The 26,409-nt window shown below is 41.5% G+C and overlaps 1 protein-coding gene across 1 annotated transcript; it reads right to left on the bottom strand.

Annotated features, from left to right (window-relative positions):
- Window positions 1-1,578: 1,578 nt before the first annotated feature.
- Window positions 1,579-24,816, bottom strand: ptpn20 (protein tyrosine phosphatase non-receptor type 20). Its single transcript, XM_026353734.1, has 47 exons — window positions 24,750-24,816; window positions 22,536-22,672; window positions 22,172-22,335; window positions 21,688-21,753; window positions 21,412-21,591; window positions 21,171-21,246; window positions 20,445-20,525; window positions 20,232-20,307; window positions 19,948-20,101; window positions 19,765-19,836; window positions 19,373-19,547; window positions 19,070-19,205; window positions 18,642-18,780; window positions 18,378-18,530; window positions 17,958-18,143; window positions 17,698-17,860; window positions 17,322-17,580; window positions 17,156-17,235; window positions 16,934-17,011; window positions 16,732-16,839; window positions 16,479-16,595; window positions 16,145-16,353; window positions 15,824-15,925; window positions 15,382-15,475; window positions 14,822-14,907; window positions 14,364-14,523; window positions 13,649-13,860; window positions 13,113-13,211; window positions 12,260-12,792; window positions 11,439-12,084; window positions 11,176-11,346; window positions 10,875-11,049; window positions 10,572-10,782; window positions 10,444-10,481; window positions 10,065-10,151; window positions 9,267-9,328; window positions 8,807-8,968; window positions 8,477-8,726; window positions 8,168-8,271; window positions 7,975-8,057; window positions 7,455-7,591; window positions 7,207-7,355; window positions 6,562-6,652; window positions 4,951-5,285; window positions 4,110-4,325; window positions 3,628-3,690; window positions 1,579-3,535 (listed from the first exon to the last, which is right to left on the bottom strand). The coding sequence occupies exons 2-47, from the start codon at window positions 22,657-22,659 to the stop codon at window positions 3,425-3,427; spliced, it is 7,173 nt and encodes a 2,390-aa protein (XP_026209519.1). The 5' UTR covers window positions 22,660-22,672; window positions 24,750-24,816; the 3' UTR covers window positions 1,579-3,424.
- Between the last annotated feature and the right edge of the window lie 1,593 nt (window positions 24,817-26,409).

Below are 26,409 nucleotides of genomic sequence, written 5' to 3'. Positions count from 1 at the left end.
TTTTAGTTTTCGTGAACGCTCTTTGGTTTTGCTCGTTCTCTTTAATCTTGCTGGCTGATCAGCAAACAAGGGCTGGAAGAATTCATCTCTGTTTTTCTCAGAATCCAAATGGTCTATGACAGGGGCCTATTTTGCAAGCATCCTGCAGGGTAATAATTCTCAGGCCTCTTGAGCTGCAGTGAGACGGCAGTGAGAGAGTCAAACTTAACCTCTTCAACCTTTAAAAACCTTTCAGGGGAATCATTATGCACGGGGTGTAATTGAACCATATCTGAACCCACAGAAGTATTTTTTTTTATTTTAAATTGTGGTCAAAGACCCAGGAGTTTCTATAATGAGCAAAAATACAGGAAAATGCTCTTAGTGATGCATGAGACTATTCAGAATTTTCTATTTAACCTAACGTTTCAGCTATAAATTGTTTAGATTTGAATATTTAATTCTGTGTAAGCAGACTTTTTCAGATGCTTCAGAGAGGAATTGAAACAAGCAGTTACTGAAAACTGCACATACCCTATATATGATATAATGTAAGAAGTGGTTTCTTGGATGGAGCTGCCTCACTCAAGCAGAAATTGCAATAAAACGTCAAGGTAAAACTGGTCGGGAGGAGAAAAGGAAGCAGCAAAGGAGGCTGGGACAAACACTGTGTGTGTGTATGTGTGTGTGGAGCGGGTTTGTGGCGGCACATAATTTATGTGCTATTTTTAATCAGTACACAAAAAAAGGAAAACAGGCCTGTGGCTGTGTTTTCTCTCTGAGCCCAGCAGAGAGCGAGAGGATTTACTGAGAGCATATGAGCTCATTTCTACACGTTGTTCAGGCCTTTAAATCACACACTGACTGAACGACCTTCAGTTGATGACTTTACCACCAACTACATTCTCCCGATTACTAAAATATATTGTTGTAAATACAAGATGCATTATCAGACTGGTGCTCAGTATCACCTTTGAGTCAGTGAAACAGTCAGTAATTCTTCAGTTTTCTTGTAGATTGAAATTATAAGGTCAGCTCTTTAAATAAAAATAAAATCAAATAAAAACCCTGAATGGAAATGGGTCTTACCCAATAATAAGGTCTTAGTTGGGGAGCAAGGAGAAATAGGAGTGTGGGTCACCAGGGGTTTTTGCAATTGTGTGAGTAAGGTGGTTGTAGAGATGCATAAGGGTAGTGGGAGTAGACAGAAACAGAGAGTGAAGACAAAGTGAGGGAGTAAATCTGCTCCATGGCTTCCCCCAGCGTCAGGTTTATGTGTGCGGAGCGTGCAAGTGTTTCCAGGGGTTTCCATGCTGTCACAAAGGACCCTGTGAGACCAGCTTATTTACCCTGCAGTAAAACCCGAGAGGGAGTATACCCTGCAGTAAAAGTGGAGAGGGGGCTCAGTGGAATTAGATTTAGGGCCACATCCAGCTCTCTGTTCTGTGTGTACTGTCAGGGAAAATCCACTCTGCTGCTGTTGTTCTGTTGCTCAAACTGTGTTCGGAGTCGGAGGGGGGGTAAAACGTGTTGTACAACACACAAACAACATTCAGAATAGTTTTTAATTAAAGAGAGAGATATTACATTGTTCTCCATTCTTGGTTACATCTTGGTTACTGGCTGCTACAGTGACAATATATTAATTTAGCACAAATAAGCAGTTGTGCAATTAAGGGTTATTACATCTCACAATGCTATTGCATAAGCACTTGCCTGACTGTACAAGATGCATTTTCACAGATGAATGCAAAATGTGCTTTTGTTTGTTCTTTTGAGAATAATCATTTTCCAAGAACTTGTACATAACAGAGGGTTACCTGTTGCTGGAAACCAACCGACCAGCACTGAGTGAAAAGATGTTGCATTCACAGTACAGAGGTTGATGGCTCTGTATAGCCATCCACGTGGCAAAGGTACAGTACTGCATTTGTCTTACCAACATGCTCCAAGAGGTTGGGAAGATGTTATTGGGTAAGAGGTTGACATTCTGATCCTCTCCTCCTCGTGGAGAGTATTGCTTTGTTACGTTCCACATTTTGATCAAGTCATTCAGTCAAAGTCCAGGCTCAAACTTCTGTACTTTAAGAGTCTGCATGCAGTACGAGAGCTGGTGTGTGTGATAGCAGCTAAACAAACAAAGCTCACAAGCAGTTACACCCAGGTTGAGTTCAAACCAGCAGCTATGAATCTTCTTTGATTTGTGATTTGGAGGCTTGTTTTGTAAATCCTATACATCTAAAGTGACAAAATGGAAGTTTGTAAACCTCATATTTTTTGCATTTTTGGCTGAGTTTGTATTAAAATAGCTATGGAATACAGATAAAGGCTGCTGTCACATGACAAATTGCATCTGAAGTCCAGCAACTAATTATTTAAATGACATTTAAATCAGTTTTGTACAATTTACAAAAAATAGGAATACTTCATGCTAATGTCTCATTAATTGAATTGAAAATGTGTTCATTTCTTGGAAAATTTGTCATGTTATGTCATTCTTTATCTGTACTGGGATGTGCAAGTTGTGATTGAGTGTAGTAGAACTTTCATTGTAACAGTGTTTTGTATAAAAGGGGCCCATACACAAACCAAGATTGACAAGCTATATGCAAAAGTCATCGATGCTACTATTGGACTAGCTACAGTTGGGATGTAATCCTCTCTTGGTTTGGCTCAACCAAACATCCACCTCAGACCACAAACCGAAATCTACGCATTCAATCCAACCACCGCTGGGTGCTCTCAAATGCGTTTCTAGCTCTCTGTCCCCGTCCACTTGTGACAAGTGGGGTTGGGGTCAGTATGATGCAAGTCATTCCAAGGCACTTGATTCTTTTCATTTCCTTAGATGATGAATTAGAAAATCAATAATGTTCTTTTGCTAGTGTCCTTTTTGTCCAGGGTACAAATGCACTTAATGAAATTGTCACACAATGCTTAATCAAATACTATTCAAGGTCTTAAATAAAAACTATGACAATCTTACGCTTCGATGACATTAGTGACAATAGTGCCCAATAAAAGATGACTATTACCTTATTATTTTAAATTCCATGAAATTTGACTGTTAAAAATTAATACAATTTGCAAATTAAAAGATGTTCAGAAGAATAAAGGAGGTGCATTTAAATGTCGACACAAAATTTAAAAATAAAAATGCTAGACAGAAGGCAAATCACTAAGCCTGAAAAGGCAAAACAACCCCAGTGATCTATATTAAAATGACATAATCACTCACCGACAGCATCCCAGAATAAAAAAAATTAAGTTGAACTAAACCATACACAGCCTCTACACAAAGTATCAAAACAAAGAAATAGAAGTTTCAAATTATAGCTGAATAAACTAATTCTGGTCAAAGAACAATGTATCACCAGTCTGTGATACACTGCACACGGTGATACAGTCAGTGCTTTACAGGTAGCTGAAGTGGAGGTGGAAACATTCAAACTACTTTGTGTTCCTGGGGACTTTCTGGTTGCCATTGGTTGCCGTGAAGCTGTAAAATGCACTGTAAAACCTCCAACCAGACTTTGTAGCAGAAGAGGTACTGTTCCTGAAATGAGACAGACAAAAGGCACGTTTAGAGCTTTTGGGAAGTGTATTTTTTTTAAAGGTTGAACTTTGAACTCTCCTGCTGGTTCTGACCTTGGTTTGAATCATGCCATGGCGCTGAAGTCTCATCTCTTTTACAATGCTGCTCACATTAATCTGAAAATAAGGAAAGATGGTTTTTAGGAACAAATAGTAGTATTTTTGTAGTATGCACAACAATGGAGATGCTAATAGTATGCTCATCTTAAAGGTAGCATGTCATATGATCATCATAATTAATGGCCCTATGCAAAAAAGTTATTACAGTTAATCCTGAGGAGAACATTTTTTGCACAAATTTCATTTCAATTTTTTTTAATTACCTGCTAGTTATGCTACAGAAAACGTCATAATATTACCAAAGTCAGTATGATCTATAATTTTTTATCAGTTCATAATTGTTGAGATACAGTATTTTAATCCTGAGCCAGGTCAGTCGACATCCTTAAGCCTAGAGCTTTCTGCTAGCATGACTAACAACACAACAATGGTGAGGTAACTGATTAAGTAAACCTAACAAACTGGCTTCCACTCACAGGCAAATTGTTCTCGGTGAGGCTGAGGATAATGTCGGTGCAGATTAGAACTCCTGTGCGCCCGATCCCAGCGCTGCAGTGCACGGTGACCGGCCCCATGTGGTGCACTGTCCTCAGGTAACGGATGAAGCGAAGCAGCTGCTCAGAACAGTGGGGCACGCCGTGGTCGGGCCAATGTGTGAACTTCAGGTGTTGGACAAAATGGGTCTCCCCAGTCTAGTGTGACAGATAATAGCCTGTTTTACACTCTTAAGGTGAGAAGGTGTCCCCCTTTTCAAGGCGCCTTTGTCTATTTACACTGGACTTTTAAAGGCCGCCATAAAGGCGCTCCAGTGTGCGTTTTACACAGGTAACCACAGGTAACTGGCACTAAACTATTATGGTCACGAATTCAGTTTCCTGTAGCAACGTGTGGGTGATGAGAAGCTGGAGGAGAAACACAACTTGAACTGCTACGATGTGAAGCTGTGCAGCAGGAAGGAGTTAATGAATACAGTTTGAGTTGGAGTAAGACTGGGGCCTGGTTAATCATAAAAATACACGACTGGTTGGGTTATGTCACCAAATAACTGATCACCTTCTTCTGGTGCTTTCATCCAACTAGTTGCACATTGTAGCGGTGCTTTGTCTTCCAGTTCTCCAGCGTAGTGTAGCGTCTGTTACTTGTATGTCACTTCAAAACGTTGTTTAAACAAAGCCAAAGGCTTGGTGCCTTTTAGATAGCACAGCGAGGCAGCGTTATGGTGTGTAAAATGAATTTTGGCATAATTTCACAGCATAAAATAGGTTATAATGCTGCAGGCATTATTACACTGGCAGGTACTCTTCTCTTCTCTCTTACCTCTGTCTCCACCATGCGGATAACCTTGATTTGGAAGTATTCTAGGTACTGCTGGTTTTCAAGGTGAATCTTGTACCTTCCGGTGTCCAGAGGCACGTCCAGCCTCTCTGGCCAGTACTTGTGACATTTGATCCTTCCACGTTCTACCTCCTGGGTCATCATGGCTATAACATCAGATTTGTTTTCCCAGATCATCTGCCAGAAGGCCGGGACTGTTGAAGGCAAAGGGCCCTGGCAGGAGATGTAGAAGAACTCATTGTTGCCAACTTGCATGCGGATGTAGCTGGCATTAATGTAATCCTGCTTGTCTCCAATGGGAACACGGGTTTTATCATCTACGGGAGAAAGAAAGGAAAAACTAAGTTTCCACATGTAGGTATATTTAAAATATTTTTTGGCATGTTTGCCCTTCTTTGATTTTCTTAGTAAGGAGGAGACTATACAGCAAAACTGCATGTACTGTAACCATTTAGCTACAAGGATACACTTGCATGTGTTTGTTTGTGAGCATGCATCACTACATGAATACACTACACTCATATTTGAAATACAATTAGACCCCCAGCAGCATCCTCCCACATCCAAACACAGCAGATATGCCTTAGGTTTTCTCAGCGTTTGATAAATTCATTTGCTCGATGGTCACAAACAACAACCTCTACTACCTCCTGTGCCGCATACATGTTCACTAGAGAGACTTTGTTGTTTTGCCAAAAGCACACTATCTGAACAGTGTACAGTAAATACAGCCATGCAAACAGCTCTGAGGTCTGGAGCCTGGCTCAACAAACCAGCGCTGTGAAGAAAGTTTGTTGGTGATGAGAGGGATCATAGACCGAAGGCAGTTAGGAATGTTTTCTGGGTTAGTCCCCCGTCTCCTGCTTGTGAGGTCAAAAAAGCCACAGACTAAAAATCTGGCTTTCTAAATAAAGTAGTTGAAGGCTACAACCAATGGATCGGATCAGCAAATAACATGCCCCCTTTTTTCTGAACCACTTGCACAAACAGCAATTGTAAAGGCTCTAAGCAAAAAAGCATCTGGTGAGATGTAGTGATATTCCATGGCAGGCAGAGCAAGGGGGGGGGGGGGTTAGCATACTTCTCATCGCACTCATTCATCTCAACTCTTACACTTTTGCTGAGTTTCTCCTCTCAGCGCGTTGCTCTGTATTTATCCCCTGAAATTCATAATGATAATAACGTTTGTAATATTATTTCCTCCTACTTCATTTATTAAAAATATAAATCTTAGATAATTACAAGGCAAGTAACACATGGCATCTTCTTCATCACTAGCTTCAGGAAAATTAGAAGTGCACCACCAATGAATTATTGATGCTAATGTGGGACATGACTTGTTGTGCAGAAATGACTCAAGTGTTGTAAACAAATACCTCCTCTCCTGTTAGTAAAAACCCTTACAGTCTTCCTAAATTGTGCAACTAAGGAACACTACTAACAAACAGGCTCTCCAATAAATGCCAAGTCTGTGAGTGTCTAACTTTTACAAGCTTTCGCCCACCAATAAAAGCTCCAGCAGGGGAACACAGGAGAAAGTGAACGTTTCGATTCTCCCAGAAGAAGTTAACAGAAGTCTTCTTTCAGACTTACAGGGGAGGATGTCTCTGTAGCGGTTCTTATCTCGGTTTTCTGGGGCTTTTCCCACCACACAGTTGTCAGAGGGTTTCAAATGCTCCAGAGCCTGAAAATAAAATGATGAGCAAAATAAAATAAAATAAATAAATACTTGCAGTAGTGCTGAGGGATCACATTATGCACAAGAATATAACCCTGTTTGTAAAAAAGTTGTGATGCTGTGTAAAATGTAGGAAAAAGGAAAAATTATTAACAAACTATTTTAACACTACATTTGATTGAAAGTAGTATAAAGATGACATTTGATTTGCAAGAGTCTTTCAGATGTAAAGATTGCGTGGACATGATCTTTTGGCCTTCAGGAGGCATGCATTAAAAACAGGCATGATTCTGTAATGGAAATCACTGAATAATTTGTGAACATCCACAAATATGCTTTAAACTTTACAATGTAAAGAAAAAAAAAATTATAGACCAGATCCAGAAAAGCTGCTGCTGTGTCTTGGCCCAAACTCATTTATGATGAACCGAGGTGAAATGGAAAACTGCCCTATGATCTGACAAGTCAAGATTTTATATTTCTATAACAAATACGAGAATTAAATGCATAGATTGAAAGCCAGCATCTGTTATATCATTTTGCCCATAACACATACACACCATGAACTCTTTGACCAGTTCCTGCTGGTCCAGTTGATGCTGCAGAATCTGGATCAGAGCTTTGACCCTAGAGCCTGAATACTGGCTAGTCTTAGCAGGGCTGATGAGAGTTAAACTGGACAGCTCCTCCTCTGATATAATGGGTGGACCTGAAGAAACACAAAAGGAAAAGGAGCGAACATGAGTTGCATACATGAAGCAGAATAGATACATTTTTCACTCTGACAGACCAGCGCAAGAGCAGAGACCTGCTTGGGGTGAGGCCATTTCTTCTTTGTTGCTGTCAAACACATCGTCATCTTCTTCTTCACTGCTCCAGCCGTCTGTCTGGGTTTTCCGTATGTCTTTGCAGGACTGGTCCAAAAGTTTGGTCACAAGTTGTTTCCTGGGGGAGTCAGGGGGCAGGGGTGAGACCAGACCAATTTTACCCTTCGGTGGATGAAATCATGCAAGGCTGAGCTTCCTTTCCCTGCGACTTTTCCACCTAAAATACAGTATAGACAAAAGGCTAAAATGTGTTTTTCTTCTATCAAACTTGTTTTAACCTTTTTGAGGCTGCATAGAATAATACAATACGCTGCCTAACTATGTTTTTCTCACTGGAGCTGACAGCATTTATCCTATGATGGTGCTGTATTTATTGCTCACTGCTACCTCCTTGTGGACAAGGGTAGAACAACAAGCGGGGAGAAGCTGGAGAAGGTGAAGGAGGAGGGAAAGTATGTACTGTACCCAGTACAATATCAGAGTATTTTGTGAAGTTACTACCTGTCAGAAGCTCCATGTAACATGTTAGTGACACTTAGCGATGGGCAGCAAGCTCGATGAGACGGGGTGCTGTTACAGCTCTCCTGTTCAGGTCAAACAAACAGTCAGAGGAGGCAACAGACAGGAGAACCAAGATGTTAGTAAATTGGCAGATTTGCTACACTATTCATATACTTCTTAGTGTGCATTTTACTTGTTTAATTGAAGTTTCATCTGCTACGACGGCCACTCCATGTGGTGGAGGAGGTGGTGAAGTTAAGACAACCTCTGTTTCATTAACGACATGGTCTGAAGCCTCTGAAACAGCAAATATAGCACAAAGAATGAAGGTACACACACACATTTACAGAAGCATAAACGTTGTGAATTAAGACGGCACTGCAGGATTTTGACTACTGTGTGTCTTCAGCGCTTTGCAAAGTCAACAATGTTACAGGTTTCATGATCTGTGTTCAACAACCATATTCCAAAATTTCATGATAACAGAAAAGACATATTGTACCTGGGGGATGCTCAATTGGCCTATTCCGCATGATGTCAGGTGAGGTGCAGGTATCAGGGATGGACACAGGAGTCGGCTGCTCGGCTAAAATTGCTTCAGTCTGAGCGGACATGTTGGGTGGTGTGGGTGATTCAGAATAGGTGAGAGGCAGGATGTCTCTGCAGATGGTGAGCTGTACAGTACCCTCAGCTTTACGCAGGATATCCACCACCTTACTGTGACTCAGGCCAGACACTATTACACCATTCACCTAGAATACACATAGTGAGGATCAGAGGTTTCTCCACCACACAGGTAATCAAACTGTCGAGATTTATCATGGGTTGTTACCTCTAATAAAATATCTCCTACTCTCAGTCGACCGTCCTGCTCAGCTACACCACCAGAACAGATTTCCTTTACTCTGAGCATGCTACCATTGGTTCCCCCAACCAAAGCAAAGCCAAGACCACCGCCTTCTGGTTTTGTGAACTCCACTTGCATGATACAGCTCTAACGGGGCAAGGAACCGGACCAGAGAAAGGAAATAAGAAATTATTCCAGTACGGTATATTAACAGGACCACCTTCAGAAAAACACTATTATCTTATTATCAAAACACAAATCAGGTGTAAAGAAAGTCTGACAGACACACAAGCATGCAGACAGTCACCCCCAGCAGAGAATTCATTCAAAGATTGACACAGTGGGCTCATGTTACAGTGTGTGTTTCAACACTTCAAAAGGCCGTTAGTTTAAAATAAAATAGTAATAAAGCTGAGCTTTATTATACAAAGATAAAGAGACTTACGTCGTGTTCTTGGGCGAGAGATAGACATCTGAATTTTGCAGCAGTCCTACAAACAGTTTCAACTGAAATAGTAAGAAGAAATAAAAATGAATCAACAGCCAGTGCAGACAAAATTCCAACTATTGTGCACATTAATTCAACGAATATCAATCAAGCTAGTGAGCTAGTTATGTAAAATCTAAATTAGTATATTTCTAAACTAAGTGTGAAACATCCTTTATATTCCAATTTCCTTCAGTGCGTCCACTTTCAAATGATGAAGTTCCTGAAACACATGCACCCACAAAAAACAAAATAACAACAAAAACAAAACACACACCAACCTCCCACCTCTTTGGACATTTTGAAAGAGAAGTGCTGATGGGTACCTCTCATCTACGACAGGTGAGCAATGCTGGTCTTTTCAAACTGACCCTCTCCCCCTTACTGCTGCATGCACTGTCACCAGGCAACTCAGCTACCTGTCCTATAGACCCAGTGGGCAATGGCACTGTCTGCGTGTGTGTGACGCCTTCAACCTGCAGTGCAATACACCAGTGGAGGCCCAGAGGCTTGGTAATTATTAATCCTGCTGTGAGAGCCCAGGATCTGTCTGTCAGCATTCAGCTCTCTTTTACACACCCACACACACACACACACGCACAGCTGCAAAGAGAACTACCTTTCAGCACTGAGCTCCGGCTTCACAAAGACAATGGGACAACAAGCTAAAGGGTGAAAAGGAACCTGTCATGGTGCTGATAGAACTCGCTGATGGAGGTAGAAAAAATGAGACAGAGAAAGAAAAAAAACACACACCATCTTCAGTAGGAGAGTCTTTGTCGGGAGAGACGGGCTCTTCAAAACGGGCAAAGAACTTCCTGTCCTTTTTCCAGTCGAACAGACCTACGGAAGAAAATATCGTTTAGACATGTGCTAGAAGAGACTGTGCAAACAAACTATTTTTTGCATTATATGGGGCTACAGATAAACAATGTACAGACAATTTATTATCAGACTTCCCAGAAGTCTTTCTGGTAATGATTGAACTTCAGTTATGAGAGTTTGGCTGAGCACAAACATATTTGGTTTCTAGGTGATCCATCGGTGCATATAACAACAAAACCATCCTGTTCGTGTATCCTCGAGTTCACTCACATAGGTGGTATCATCCCATAAATTCTTCAGAAACTCTTACCGTTCCACTTAGCCTTGGGGGTCACCGGCTGGTCTTCTCTGTGAGAAGCAAAAACAGTGGAGTCAGTCAAAGACACAAACACAACCTATTCCTCTTTAAATCTCTATAGCCGAGTACACACACCGTACCTGAAGATTTTAAGTTTAACTTTACGGGGAGCAATCTCACAGGCTTTGACTGCATCCTCTAGAGTCATACCCAGGGTGCACCTTCCACAGATGTAGAGGATCTTATCATTGGGTTGGACACTGCCCTCTTCACTGGCTGGGGAGCCTGGGACCACCTCCAAACAGTAGATGCCCTGCCATTTGCTGCCAATACCTCCTGTGAGCTTTATACCTGGGGAAGCCAAGCATATAGGGAAGATACAATTTAAAACTAATTATTAAGTCTTTGTATTGAAAATGTTAGAAAACAAATTGAGGTCCCACCAAGTTGTCCTGAGGGTGTCTTATAAAGAACTACATCAGGCAAGCTGTCACAGGGAGGTGGAGCCACCAGGTTGGTAACTGCCCTCCCCAGGGTCATACTCAGTCTTCTCTGAGATGACCTAAGAATTGTCATAGCAGCATCATCTGCCACACTAGTTACATCATGGCCATTTACCTAAGATAGCAGAAAAGAAACTCAGCTAGATGAATACACACAGATTAACAGGTTTATGCTAACAGCAAAATGTTGGTAATGGGCTGAAACATCAAAATGAGTGTTCGTGTGTGTGTTTGTGATTACCGTGACAAGTCTATCTCCTGCCCTGAGTCGTCCGTCTGCCCTAGCTGGGTTGTCCAGTATTTCCTGTATGTAGTAGCAGTTGTCCAGCTTGCTTCGAGCAATTGTGAACCCAAAGCTTCCACTCCTGGACTTGGTCAAAACCACTGTCAGCTCAAACTCTTTAACCATTCCCTGAAACAATGACAGTTTATCTAATTAACGCATACAAGCATTTTTCAAATTACTAATTACTATTCCTAAAAATAAAAACACCACAAACGTACCTTTCTTCGACTCTCTTCTTCCTCATCATCTTCCTCCTCCTCATCATCAACATCATCCTTGTATTCCCTTTCTTTCACCTGAGGTTCTTCTCTAACTTTGATGTGGCTCTGGGCAGGAGGGGACAGCACAGTGGGTGGCAGCATCGGGCCAGATGAACTGACACAGGGAGGCACAGAGGAAATGACCTGAGCTGTAATGGGGGTCAGTGGTGGAGCAGGAGGCTGGGGTGGAGGCACCACAGGCCGGCTGTTCCTGGACAGGACTTTGTAGTGACTTGGAAGAAGACCCTCCTGGATTGGAAGAGGCTTGGCTTTGGGGGGCTGTGTTGTGAGTGGCTGAGATGGATGGGCCAGCGAGCAAGTGGTTGGGGTATCAGACGAGAGGCCGAGGGGTGAGATGTTGGTAGTGGGGACGAGAGGGCCGAAGTTTGGATTCTGTGAGCTGAAACCACAGGAGCTGTTGGAGGTTTGAGGGGTGAAGGCTGTTAGGTTGGTTGCTGGGGTGTGAGTGGCCAGACTGGTGGGAAAGCTGTGAGGAGGCTCCAGAGTAGAGCTGATGGTCAGGTACTCTTCATCTGCCATTATAGTCAGTCCATTTCCCATGAGACAATAGGTCACGCTTCCATCTGCCTCCTCTCTGACTCCACTGCAGATAAACAAACATTTATAGATGGAGCTACATTAATCAAACTGCAGCAGGAGCTCTGACTGACCCCACAAATAAGGTCCAGCAATAACAGCTGGCCAATCAGAACTTAGACTTGAGTAATTTAATGTAAAATGTATTTTCACATGGGTCATGTGTACATTTGGTACGTTACCTGGCATATACAGAGTTTGAGGCAGTCTTAGGACAGATATCCCGAAGCATCACAGTGGAATTTGATGTTGTTGTGTCCTCCTCTTCCCCATCTTTGTTTTTCTTTGCCACTAGTTCCCCTTGGTTGTCTGGTTTACTAGCAGCTGGTTGAGACTCTGGTTGTGCTGGTGGAGAACCACAGGCAGGCGAGGCAGGTGAGACAGGTGATGCTGGAGTGGCAGGTGACACTGGCGAGACCGGTGAGGGAGGTGATGTAGGTGATGCGGGAGAGGGGGGAGAGCGAAGAGGTGATGGGGGAGTCTGGTTATCCTGCCCTTCACCATCTATGCTCTCCTGGCACTCTGGAAGCGCTGGAGTTGCGGGAGGTTCTGGGTTCTTCTCTGTTGTGTTGGTCAGCTCCTCGTCCAGTGTGGGGACTTGTGGTTTCTGGGGGAGTATGTTGATGTCATGTTGACACTTCAGGAGCTGGCTGTAGTCCTCTCCTAGTCGGATGTCGAGAGACCGGGATCGAACTTCACGGAAGGGTGCGGGACTCTACAGAGTGAAATGTAAAAATGTTATCAGCTGGTGATAATTGCAGATCTGATAAATTCTCTGACTCTTTGTGATAACACTTTTTTTATTTACTTACTGTGAATAAAATCTGCATATATATATGCTCATGTATGTATAATATCGTATATATGTATAAATATATATATATATATATATATATGTGTGTGTGTGTGTGTGTGTGTGTGTGTGTGTGTGTGTGTGTGTATGTATATATATACGTATATGTATATATAATACCTAATTTACCAACAATGCCTAAACTTGAGCATACAGCTGTGTGTGCTTGCATGTGTGCTCACCAATGTGTTGTCATCTACATCACACAGTACTCCAGGACCTGGACGGCAGATCAGCAGGTGAACTTCAGATGGAGCGCCACGTAGCAGGAACAAAACCCTCTGGAATAACAAATGTGTACATTGATGTGTTTGTACAACTTGGGACTAACTAAAAATATATCAGTTTGATTGTTACATGTTTGAATGTACTTGGCAGTACACAAACGATTAAAATACACATCAAACACTATGACACAACCAGCTTGCTATTTTCGGCAGGATAAGATTAAAAGCTTAGTGAATTAATGACGTGGCAAAAATCTTAAGAAAGAGCATGACTAGTAGACGTACAACGATTTATCCACAGACAAAATCATCCACACCTTACAGCTTTAGCTGTTGTCAGCACCTTGTAAACTAGTGTATCTTATTTTACATTTTTTGACAATGGTGTGATACAACATTAGAAAAAATAAACTAACAAAACTGAATCCACATGAAAACATGGACACTATAATAAAGTTAATAATAATAAATTTAAGCACTCCAAACCCTACCTGGTAAGAGAGGTCCTTGACAGGCTCTTTGTTGACAGACAGTATAACATCTCCTTCTCGCAGCAGGCCACTTTCTAGTGCAGGCTGACCCGGGAACAGGCGTTTGATGCGGACTACGCTGCCTCGGTCTGGCCCCGAGTGCAGCTGTGAGATGGAAAAGCTGAAGCCAAGGCCAGACAAACTCTTCTTTAGTACCACTTCATGTGTGTTTTCTAGGAAACGGGGAGGAGATGTTAGGGCATTAATGTGTGTTGTATAATCATTAATCTGAGATGCGGGGAGTGATGTTTGTTACATCGTAATGAAAAAAAGATGTTTATCAATCCCCACAACACACTATTACTATTACTATTACTACTATAAAGTCTATAATATAATATCTACAATGACCAAATCTGAAAAAGCACACAATCCTTCTTTAATTTCTTTTTTCCATTCCCACTAAAGAAAAGAGAGGAAGGTTTTATATAGATTCAGAACTGTTCCTTTATCTAAAACTCAAGCAGTGAATAGGCAGCTTCAAGGTTTCAGTGTGTGCAGTCTTGGGGGACTGAGGCAGCATCAGCCCTGGATGACTCTGACAGCAACCACAATGTAGCTGTCAGATGACTCACAGTCACCTCTGGGCTATGTGTGCAAGTGTGTGCGAGTGTGCCTGAGACTGTCTATCTTTCTTTTTTTTTTCTTTTGTGAGCCCCTTCCTCTCCCGTCTCACCATCAGTCACAAAGCTGTAGTCCTTGGCTCGACCACTCAAGGTCGTTTCCATGGAGACTTCAGTCCTGGGGGGCTGTGTGTGGGCAAAGGGTGGACAGGGTGAGTCAGGCCTTTGCTCCAGGATTACTGTGGGCTCCCTTTCAAGAAGCAGGTTCACCACCTATTATAAACAAATGGATCCACATTTTCAACCCTGTAATATGTTTGATAGTTTATAACATTTACCATCATTATAAATATGTAAATATATAATAATATACAGTATCAGCAGCTACTATATTGTTGTCATTGCATACAGGGTTAATGTTGAATGTAGAATGGGCAGAAATGCACAAAGGATAAAGACAGTCATAATATGACCGTTTTGTTCAGTCACAATGTGTTGATATTAATGGATTAACAGCAAAACAGAAAAACAAGCTGCAGATGTGTTTGTGTGCATTTCTATGTCTATATACCTCCCCAGTCCTCTTCAGGCACTCGACAGCTTGTTGGTGAGTCACGCCCCTCAGGTTGGACCCATCAACCTCAAGCAGTCTGTCACCTGTCATATGCACAAACACAAATCTCATCATCATTAGCAACATCAAAACACAAACGCTTTGCGTGTGTGTGTGTGTGTGTGTGTGTGTGTGTGTGTGTGTGTGTGTGGTTGATGATGGACGTGCCAACAAATCTAAACCTCGTTTCTGCTCACTGAAGCATGAACCGAGCAGAGACAGACACAGCAAAATGCTCCAGTGGCAAAAACAAACAGATAACTGAAACAATAAAAAATGTTTCTTCAAGGACTTGGGCCCTCTTGCTCAAGTTAACAGGAAGCATCCAGCATCTGTGACCAATATATCAAATATTTCTGTATGCTTTTTTAAATTATGATATAATGGAAATAGTCATTTAACAATGTGGCAAATAAACTTAGTATTTCAACTTTTATAAAATTTGAAGTAGTACTTCTACTTGAGCATTGAGTTTGTGTACTTCTACCACCCCTGTTGAAATGACAAAAAAAGATTACCAATCTGGATGCGCCCATCCTGCTCGGCTGCACCTCCCAGCACCAGACTCTTAATATAAATTCCTCCATATCTCACGTTCGTGTTTAAGCCTCCCTTTTGGCAAGAAAAAATACAAAAAATTAATTAGTCAGTGTCACATTCCTCAAATAAGTCTAACAACTCACACTGAGTCATCATGTAGGGATACAAACTGTTGTGTATTGCAGCTTTTTACCTATTAGCTTTTTACATTTTTGTCCTGTAAATCAGTGCGGCTAACCTGCTCTATCAAAGGCAGCAATGTCACTACGTTCTTGTCACAATTTAATCAGTTGTAGTCTTTTGACTTCAGTGTTCATATTTACTCATAGTGAGTAGTAGTAGTAGTGAGTGGAGAGATCATATCAAAACCAACCCAAACTCCTACAGAGAGGTAAAGTTGGACAATATACGGTAACTCACAGCAACACTGATGCCAAGACTGCCACGGCTTTTCTTCAGCTCCACTGTAAACCGCTCTCCAGTTTTCAAACTTAAGATGGAGGGTGACCGGGAAAATGCATCCTGACGATGAGAAAGAAATAGGTAAGAAGAAAAACAACAAGATATTAGAAGATAGCAACAGCAACAACTCAGATTTGTATAACATTAATCAAAGGGGCTTCATCTATTGAACAGCACTGGTGGAACTCATCATTCATCAGCTCCTACCTCATGTTGGCCTACATGATAATAATCATTTACAGTATCTTTAACCGTTGTTAGCTGACTGCTGGTTCTAACCTGGGCATCGTGTATTCGCACAACAGGGATGTGAAATCTCCTGCTCTGTTTTGGGGTTGTCATGTTGGCTAGAGTGATGGCCTCCTCCAGTTCCTCCATGGCAGGACGGTACTCTGTCCCACTTAGGGTGGTCTGTGACCCAAAGCCTTTCTCCAATGCAATACCCAGAGTGCTTTGAGTCAAGGAACTTCTTCTGTCTTTTAGAGATTCTGTCAGGAAAAAAAAAAGGTCTTTGTATTAAGCGTCATTACTATCACAGATAAATGACTAGACTGATGAATGAAATGAATATTTGCATGACTAAACGTCCTAGAAAGCGTTACGCAGATCTTACGTTTAGGCTGGGACACAATAAGCTCCACCTCTTCAGGGCTGCTCTGTAAGATGGCTGCAGCATCACTGAATGTCACTCCTTCCAAACTAGTCTTGTTTAGGGAGATGAGACGGCCACCTGGAAAAATCAACAAGTCATTTAAAAATCTGGTTGCCGCATGCAGCAAGGCTTAGTTTCTTTTTCTGGATTCTGTGTCTGTGGTGCCTATGTCTCCCTTTGTTTCAAGTTCTCTTTTGATGGTGCTGCTCCATACCGGGTTTGATTCGTCCGTCTTTTTCTGCAGGACCATCAGGCACAATGGAAGCAATGAAGATCCCGAGGTCAAGTTTACCAGTATTGTCCTCCCCAACTATCACAAAGCCTGAAACCGGATGAGAGAGGACGTGAAGACAGAAAACATCAGGTAAATCATCAGATATGTTGTGCTCATTTACTCACAGCCTTAATAAACTCACCAAAGCCCAGTTTGGGATCTTTCTTCAGGGTCACACAGACTATCTCTCTTTCTGGTGGTGTCCTGGTCGGGGTATCAACTGTAAAGTACATATTTTATTTATTCTATATATTTTATATATAATCTGGACTGAGTTAGTATGTTGATGGTCATAATAGTAGAATGTTGGCTTTCTTTTGTCACCTTTCTGTATGTGTTGAGTTTGAATAGTTCACATATTTACCTCTCATGGTGGAAGAGGCATCAGAGTCCTGCTTCTGCAGTGAAACACTGGACATCATTCTGGGAATCGACTCTGGAGCACTACAAAACATGCACATTTGCATTGAGCTATAATTCTGCTATTTATCTGCGATAAGAATGTGAGTAATGTTATCATGTAGGGCTACCTCCAACACTGTCGATCTTTCACGTCTCCTGTTTCAGTAAGTTCCTTGTTTAGCTCTCTGCTCATCTCCCTCCTCATCTCTCTCTGCTGGCGGAGTCGAGCCTCCAGTTTGGCAGTCAGGTCATCACAGGACTTAGAGAGGGAGTCCGGTTGGCCAGGTGTCACACCAACATGGTTCAACATGCCCTCTGAGCAGGATATGCGCTTCAGATTCAAGTTACGCCCATGGTAGACAGACATGTACTTATCCATGTTTTCATCTGGAGATTTGGAAAAGAATCAGGTGTTATTTTTCCTTTATTGTTCTTTGTGAGCTTTTTACTTTTACAGTGAATCAGTATTGTCCAAGTTCAAAACAATCACTAAGATTTTCCCACCGGGTATTAGGGTGTGGTTAAGTTGTCGTGACATCATTTCACTATGAAACTTGTGCTGTGCTGAGCAGAGGTTCAGGAGATACTGTGCTATTTTAGAGGTTTCTGTTACAAAACCGTGCTTCTTTCCACTGGGTCCACCACACTCTATGATCAGTTTACGCCGCTGAAAGACAGACACAAGTCATTACACATTAACTCGGATGTTACTGAAAAAATCTGCTGCACAAAGAGACTCCGACTGAAATGACACTTCATTTTACCCCTGTGGATATGGAGTCAGTTTCTCTCCAGAGAAAGCGCCTGGTGACAGTCCGGAGGTGGTTCTTCGTCTCATACACTATGATTCCTTTGGCGCAGACTCCCAAAACCAACTCACCCACCACTGGTCTTTTCTCTCTGCCCACACGGTGGAACATAACTCCATATTCGGGTAACTGCTGGGCAATCTGAGGTTAACATATTTTCAAAACTGAGTATTTGCATGAGAGAACATATGTATAACATTTAAAATATTCTTCAGAAGTAGTATTGTCAAATTAAAAGCACATTGCAGTAATAATGACAAGTGGATACAGTCTTACTAATTTACTAATTTACTGATAAGTGAAAAATAACAAATAGACAAAGTGGGCTCTGTGATAATAGTTGTATGTGAGTGGCTGCATTAGTACTTTCACTACCTTTAAGTATTCTGTTTCTGCCTCTTCGGGCAGCATCTGGGCATGACTTGCATGTAGTCTTGGCAACTCCTCCTTGACACTGGGCAAGGCCAGCTTCTCTAGCATCCTCTTGGATACATAATGCTCTGGCTGGTAATAGTTCTTTCCATACAACTAAAAAAAAAAAAAAAACACACGCACAAAAGTGCAGCTGTGACAAACTCTGAAAGATGGTGCAATTATTCAAAGACACAACCTAAACAGTTCTCTTTTTATCATTTGTACCTCGGGCATATAATCTCCGAACTCAGCCTGTAGCGCAAGAGCAGCCAGAAACAAGCCTGTCTCCTCATTACAGTAAAGCCGGTCCTCCAATATATCCTTCCGCAGTTGTAAGTAGTACTGATGACGGGTCAGTCTGTGCCTAGGAAACACAAAAAAAGCAGCAAAGTTTTCAACTTTTTTCAACTATGAAAAGTGGCAAAAAAAGTATGTGAACCTTTTCAAAGCCACTTCCAATGATGCCTTCAAATCTTTGGCTGTCACTCTGGGTTGCTTCTTTACCTGATGATGAGTCCTGAGACTAGTTCACACATCCAAACCAATTTTCTTTACAAGACCTAGACTTTACAAGGTTCACATGCCTTTTCTTGCCACTGTATTTCTGAGAATTAATTTACTTCCAATGAGTAAAACACCAGGACTGTACTTACAAAATGAAGGAGATATCATCAACAAAAAACTTGACTCGAAGAAACACTAAAAAAGAGGATATGTGCCCTTTTTTCCAACTGTCAGGTGCCACTTTGGAGATTTTAGTTTCATGGTCCAAAAAGAAATATTCATCATCTGCAAACAGATAAAGAAAAGTCATCTTCTGTAATGACTGATACAAAACAGGCATAAAGAAATAAAACCATCTGTATTTCAAAGCTTTTGCCTCAGTAATAAGCTCTCGTCATAATAAAATGTTAATAATCAAGATAGATTAGGCCCCATTCAATATGTTCTCTTACCATCTAGGAAGGCAAGACCAAAGTAAAAGTGTTCCACCAAGTTTGCGTGAGCCACCACCATGTCAAACACATCTCTAGCCCTCGTCCTAATGTCACAGCGAACCACCACATACTGTCCGTTAGGCAGCGCCACAGTCACCTCTCTCTGGGATGAACATGACCGTCCCTTTTTCGACTGTGGTGTACACACACAGGCACACAGACACAAATGGACATAAACAACCTACAGACACACTCACATGCATTTACTTAAATGTACATGTACTACTGTACATGCAATTATAAGAACAGACACACAGTAGTTTAGCATGCAAGAAAAGACAGGTTAAAAGTAGTGCGACAAAACAACAGCAGTTAGAAACAGAGAAGGTGAACACAAATCATGAATTTACCACAATAGATCCTGGAAGCTCGAGAAAAATGTGCTGTTCGTCCGGCATTCTGATGAACTCAGGACCCAATGCCTGACAAAACAAACATTAACAATATCAAGCACCTACATGCCTTTGTGCTCTGCTGTTTCCACTAAATACTTCACAGTTCACTCTCAGTCTGTTGGAAACCCCTGATTTTACCTTAGCTTTCTTCTGGCTCAGGCTGAGCGAGGACTCGCTGAAGGTGATGGAAGGACTGTGAGATCTGCCGGATGCCTTGGGAGAGGTGTTGTGGTGGGGGCTCCTACCAAGCCAACTACAGTTGCTGTCCCTGTGACGAACCCCACGAGGGAGTCTGAGAGGGGGATGATTGATTGTGTAACAGTTGTGCAGACAAGTTGGTAAAGTCAAACTCTGACACAATGTCATGTCCCCTAAAAGTTAGTAGAGACAATGAGTGATGTATGTGTCCATTTAGTGTGTACCTGTCTAAAGAAGAATGGTACAGTGGTGTGGGAGAGCTTCTTGGTCTTTGTCTCCAATGTCTTTGAGGTAAACTCCCTAAGAAATAGACACAAAACAAACACTTGCATCATCACAGTAAGCATATTAAATGTCATTGATGCAATTTTGTATTTAATCAAGGATTCACACACCTATGTTAAGCAGTTCAGTTCCCTCTATCATCACATACGTACCTGACTTTGAGTCAGAGTCTGTTGAGTATCTTCTGCCTTCAGGACTCCCTTCAGTGAAGTCTGAAAATGGCCCCCTCTTTCCTGTCAACCAGGTAAAAGATGAAGGATGACAAGCAATGTTTGATTCCTGCCTCTTTGTTCCCTGGAGACACTGAGATGTTGGGACAGAACCAAGGCTGACAGAGGGTTTAGCCTGGAGCATCCACATTCACTATCTGATTATTGGCTCTCGCAGAAGCCTAATCCTGGGCTTGCTTTAGGTTAAGATTTTAATCCTGTTGACCTGCATATTGACTTGAGTGAAAAGAACATTGACTGCAACTATTTTCTTTAAGTATATAGATGACATTTTCTCAAAGGTCAAATTCATTCACATTCATTAACTTAACTAGAATGAACACAACTAAAGCTATAGTGCAATAGATTACATAACTCAAAGTTTATTTTCAAAATGGAAGAAAGTGATGTTACAACACAGTAATCCTGACTTTTGGGACATCACTTATTTGTATCATCTTCCAGCAGCATATCTATTGACTACTGTGTCAATCAGGGGTTTGAATTAAGAGCTAGCCATTTTGGTGAGTCCTGGAGAACGCACGGCATAAGCATGTGTCCTGTGTGGCCGATGTTGCACAGCAGCATGTGGTCAAATTTTAAATCACCTATAATATTTATTAACACTTAATATATGCAACAATCTAAAAAAAGGGAATGTATGCTCACCATGCAGTCTCTCTCGGATCATCTGACTCCTGCCACTCAATGGGACATTTGTGTCCGGCAGAGAGCTGTGATCCATCTGAAAAAAAAGAAACCATTACTGTTTTCTAGCATTATTATTCTCTCAAAGTAAGTATTATTATTATACAGGTCGCCTTTCATTTCTGACACGCACACAACGGCCTGCAGAGAAGATGAGATGCTTGCAGACAGGAACACACTGTAGGTAGATGTCTAGACTCACTGATTCATGAAAAACCTCCTCCACCAGCTGTCTGATGACTTTGGTGGGTGGTGGCAGGATAGAGGCTTTATGCTGAGATTCGCAGGCTTCCAGGATGGAGTTGAGATTGGCTCTGCGGTGGGCCAGGTCCTCACACATGCTGAGTAGGAGGCTGTTTAGATGGTCACTCAACTGGACTGGCTGAGATCAATGAAAGTGTAAAATAAATCCAATAACTAAGATGTGAATCTATAGATTAAAGATGAATAATTACAGTTTTGTATCAGGATGTCCCACCTGATTTTGAGGTAGATGAAAATCTACTGACCAGTAGAGAGTCATACCCAGTGAATACACCAGCATCTGTGTAACAAAGTGAACTAGTGAGGGACAAGACAGATTGGATATGTTGCTGTAATGATACGTTACAAACCAACACAACCATGACAAAGTACATTATTATGTGTCTGTCGATTAATCTCTTTGTTAATAAATGGCAATTACTGTATGTTTGGGATTAAGGCTTTGCAGTAACGAATTGAGTGCAGAGATTCCTTTGTTTAGCCACTAGAGGGCAAGCTTACACTTTGATTGTCCTTCAGCTTCTGACATTTGTGATTTTATACTATGAGATATGACAGCAGTGACTTTTAAGCATTGGAAGCCTGCAGATTTAAAGATTACTTATTGAAAAATTGGTTATATAGTGATAATTAGTGACAAATCTGACATATTAACTTTCATGTGAGGTGTTAGGACAAATGAGTATGTTTAAACTCACCCTCTCTATGGCAGGTTTGGTTGAGCTGGCACGGCCCTGCAGCATTTCTGGAGCAGTAAAGGTTGATACCTCATCTGATAGGCCACAGTTCTTAAATGCTAAGGTACCAGTGGCTGACAGCAGCAATGACTTGGGACTTATGATATTGCACATATTGTTATGACCTGAAAAAAGCATGAAGTAGATAATATACAGTAATGGAGCTGATAAATTTCTATGATCACAGTGAATAAAACAGAAATACTGCAAGATGTACACAAATGTTGACGGTATGTTTACACTGCAGTAACATGATGGTATGTTTTTAGCATTAAGACATGATTTAAGTGAAGCTGCAATCAATCTAAACTCTAAAATGCTTTACCCTTATAGTAGACATCCACTAAAGATTCTGCAGTGCCCAGGAGCAAGGACCAGACCTCATCCTCCAGCAGAGGTCCCCCTCGTGCCTCCAGTACTTCAGCTAATGTAACAAATGTGCTGCTCATCCTGCACACATTCCTGCATGCATACAAAACACACACACATAGGTACACACCCTAAATATCCCAAATATAACTTATTAGAGTTTTTGTTCAAGTACAAGTTTACTTTTTTGGCTTTAGCTCTGTATATATATCAGACATCTACAGACGCCTTGAATGTCTTTTGTCATTTGTGACGTGAACTCTCTACCCAGTTATTATTCTTTGCTGGGTGTCTCATCATCTTACTGTACATTTCTACTTCATCTTTATATCCCTCTCAGCGAATATTACTGCTGTTGTCGACGCCTGTCAACAGTACTTTGTCTCGAGAGATCGTTATGAGAGATAGCGCTGAGAAAAATCACAAAGAAATGACGCTTCTTTGCACTGGACTCTGATTAGATTATCTTAGTCCATTAGTCTCACTGCCTCTCGCTACCCCTCCCATTTTGTAATAGGCTTTCTTCTGACCTGAGTGAGCTGTACTTCTGGCACTAGAGCAACTGTCATAATCCCATGGTAGCTTGTTTTCATGTAGTGTGTCAAAATGTGGAGAGGAAAAAATAAGGAAATGTGACCTGAGAGATGAATTAAAGTGTTGGTCCGTTTATTGCAGAAAAATTTTTCTTTATGACTGTATGTTTCAAATCTCAGCACATTGTTATTTTATCTGCATGAACACCTGATTAGACTTCCCATCTGAAAATTGCCATCGTTTGGGAAGATTGCAGTTTTGAAAGTGGATGTTACTGATTTCCTCCTGCTGTTCCTGTTAGATGACAACAAAGAACATGTGGTTCCACATGTGACACTATTCAACCAAGTTTATTTGGGCCTGATTAATTCCCTCACTCGAACTGAGCTTATCAGCAGTTCATGTCGACTGAAAGTCTTAGAATAGAAACATCTATGAAACTGTGATGTTGTCAAGTCCTAAAAGCGCTTGTTTTAGAACCATGACCTGAATGACCGAGAATTTCCACAGACACATGAAGTTATAAGGTTTCCAAAAACTGCACAACACCATTTAAACCAGTGATTACAGCAATATATTGATGAGAAATATAAAACCGTCCCACTGTATACCTGCACACTGGTTTGCTGTTTTAATATACAGTAGAAGGGATCATAGAAGAAAGTAGAAATCCTGCCAGGTGCCTCCACTCATCCACTCTTGAGCTGCACTCCCTCATAAGGGTCTGTCCACAAGCAGGAAGAGTTATGATGTAAAGCCAAATACTACTGCAGGGATCAGCACTGGCTGGTAGAGATACACCAAACTGTCTTGTGTTGCTGGATTTCAGGGAAACAGTAGCGATATCTGGCATAGACAACATGGCTTTTACCTACACATGTGGATTTGTTGATTGGATGAACCAACTCTGATCTATTCTACATCCATTCCCCAATGAAGATGAAACTTTCACTTTCCTCTTCATACTCTGCATCCTTTAAAAATGTGATTTTGACTTTCTGTTCAAGTAGAATTACGGAGCTTTTAATAACTACTTTTAAAAAATCTGTCGTGCTGTTGCAGAATGCTTTGTTGCTGCATAGGACCAACTATTTTTAGTATCTGCTAATCTGATTCCATGTTCATGTAACACACCAGTTGCCACTGCATGCACATGGTTTTTTCTCCTTGGCTTACTTTATTCTCCTTGTTTTTGGACTAAAATGCAGAAGATGCCATGACTTTGATTACCAGCCTTGTTATCCTGTTGTAGACAGACCATGCTACTAAGCAGACACAGAGAAAATGTGCTGTATTTGGGACAACCTGCTTATTCAGGCTCTAAGTCCTTGTCTTACAGCCTTCTTTATTGTTATTATTATTATTTAACAATATATTCCCACATTCACGTGGGGCCTAATGTGAAAATCTAAATATGATATTATGGACATTGAGCTATACTGTGTTCAAAGCCCAGTGGAACAAATGAGGGAGGGCTACACTGTGCATTTCATAAACCTTAGAGATAACCCAGTAGTGTGACTGTTCCACAACAGAACTCATTTATCTGAATATAATTACCATTTCTGAATATGACAACCACTTTCACCCAGCACAGTGCTAATGGAGGAGGATAACAAAGGAAATGAAACATTACCTGGTGCTATATGTAACCTGTGCCAGCGGTCTGATCCTTTGTATTATCTTCAGTGCTCCCACCACAGATCCAAAATAATCCTTGTGATCATGGCATTGCTGTTTTGACGTCCTCTCAGTACAGGCTGCTGCGCTCTGGCAGGTAATGAATCAATGACATTAACCATACATGCTTCATTCATTCCTTTTGCTCTATTGCCACCAGCAGCACGAGGCAGATCTGAAACTTTTTACTGTAATTGGGGCTATACTTAGCTTCTCGACTTGAAACCTTTATTGGATTAGCCTCGCGGTTTGACAGCGACAGGTCAGAGCCACCAATAGCGGGTGGGGTGAGATCAGCTACACCGATTTAACTAATCCGTCTGACGCCTAAAGGTGCGGTGGCTCCCCGGTAGTAGGTGCGCTACAGAGACGCCTGGGAAGGACGAACGACCTCGGCCAAGCGAGTGGAGTGTAGCCCGCTGCTGTAGGGCTGCTCCCCCACAATGATCATAACACTGCGGGCTCTCTTCGAACAAGGGGTAAGACACCGTAGTAGTCCTGTCTTCCTGCGGGAGTCGGTGCTGGGACGTTTATCCATGCCGCCTCCCAGGTCTATTGCGCGCTTGTCTCTGCAGGCCCCGGGGTATCTGCGCAGGGACAAGGATAAATAACAACCACCCAGGGCTGTCAGGTGGGTGCAGGGAGAATTTAAACTACTCAGCGCTAAGTTATCGCATTTTTTACCTAACGTCCTTATTCAGTCACATGCCTTTGCAGAGCATGAGTCCGTGGATACCTTCGCTGTTGTAGTGTAAAGGAATTGATGGATGAAGTCTAGATGGTACCCTGCTATGCTGTGGACTGCTGCAGAGCCTGCATGTTGAGGTCCACAAATTATCCTACAGTTTCCTGTGATATAAAGGTCTATTTGTTAATAGATAATGACAAATGCTGCAATGGCATATGACAATTATCATGCGATTAAAAGTTCTCAGATGATTCTTTGGCAAATAGAAATACGGGTTTAGGTGAAATATTTTTTTTTTTTTTACATTTTTCTCCTCATCTTCACATCACAATTGTTAAAAAGCCTGTCAGAAAACATGTGTTTTAATCTGTTCATAACAAGATTAGTGAGGTAAGAAAATAAACAGGGTTCTAGTTTCAAGAGGTTTTTACGGTGAGAGGGGACAATAAAGAAATTCATACACTGCCCATATAAACAAGCTAATTAGGCTACTCTAAATCTAACAGATTAGAGGAGCAAGGACAAATTATTTTTGTGCTAGATTTTTCCATATATAGGCTACATGATTTTTCACGTGTATGCACCTTTTATATACAGTAGACATTGTCCTTCTATTTACCTCTAGGAAGGATTTTGCAGCAAGGACAGTTTGTGGAGGTAACAACAGTTTCCAGTGTATTTTATATAGAGAAAACATTGGAATAACTGTTTGACCCGGGTGCTCAATGATCCATAACTCCTAATATATTTTACTGTTATTACATTAGTGTTAATACTTATTACACATAACTTGTATGATGAGCTTCTAGACACAAATATGGCCAATCTCGATAGATATAGATAGATGGATGGGCGGAAGGAAGGATGTAGGAGTTTGGTGGTGGGTGTGTCTGTGGATGAGTGACGTGCTGCTGAGACGCATGCCCCG

The sequence above is a fragment of the Anabas testudineus genome, chromosome 15 (assembly GCF_900324465.2).
Source record: "Anabas testudineus chromosome 15, fAnaTes1.2, whole genome shotgun sequence".
In the NCBI taxonomy this organism is placed as follows: domain Eukaryota; kingdom Metazoa; phylum Chordata; class Actinopteri; order Anabantiformes; family Anabantidae; genus Anabas; species Anabas testudineus.
This window is presented reverse-complemented; position numbering and strand designations above follow the sequence as displayed.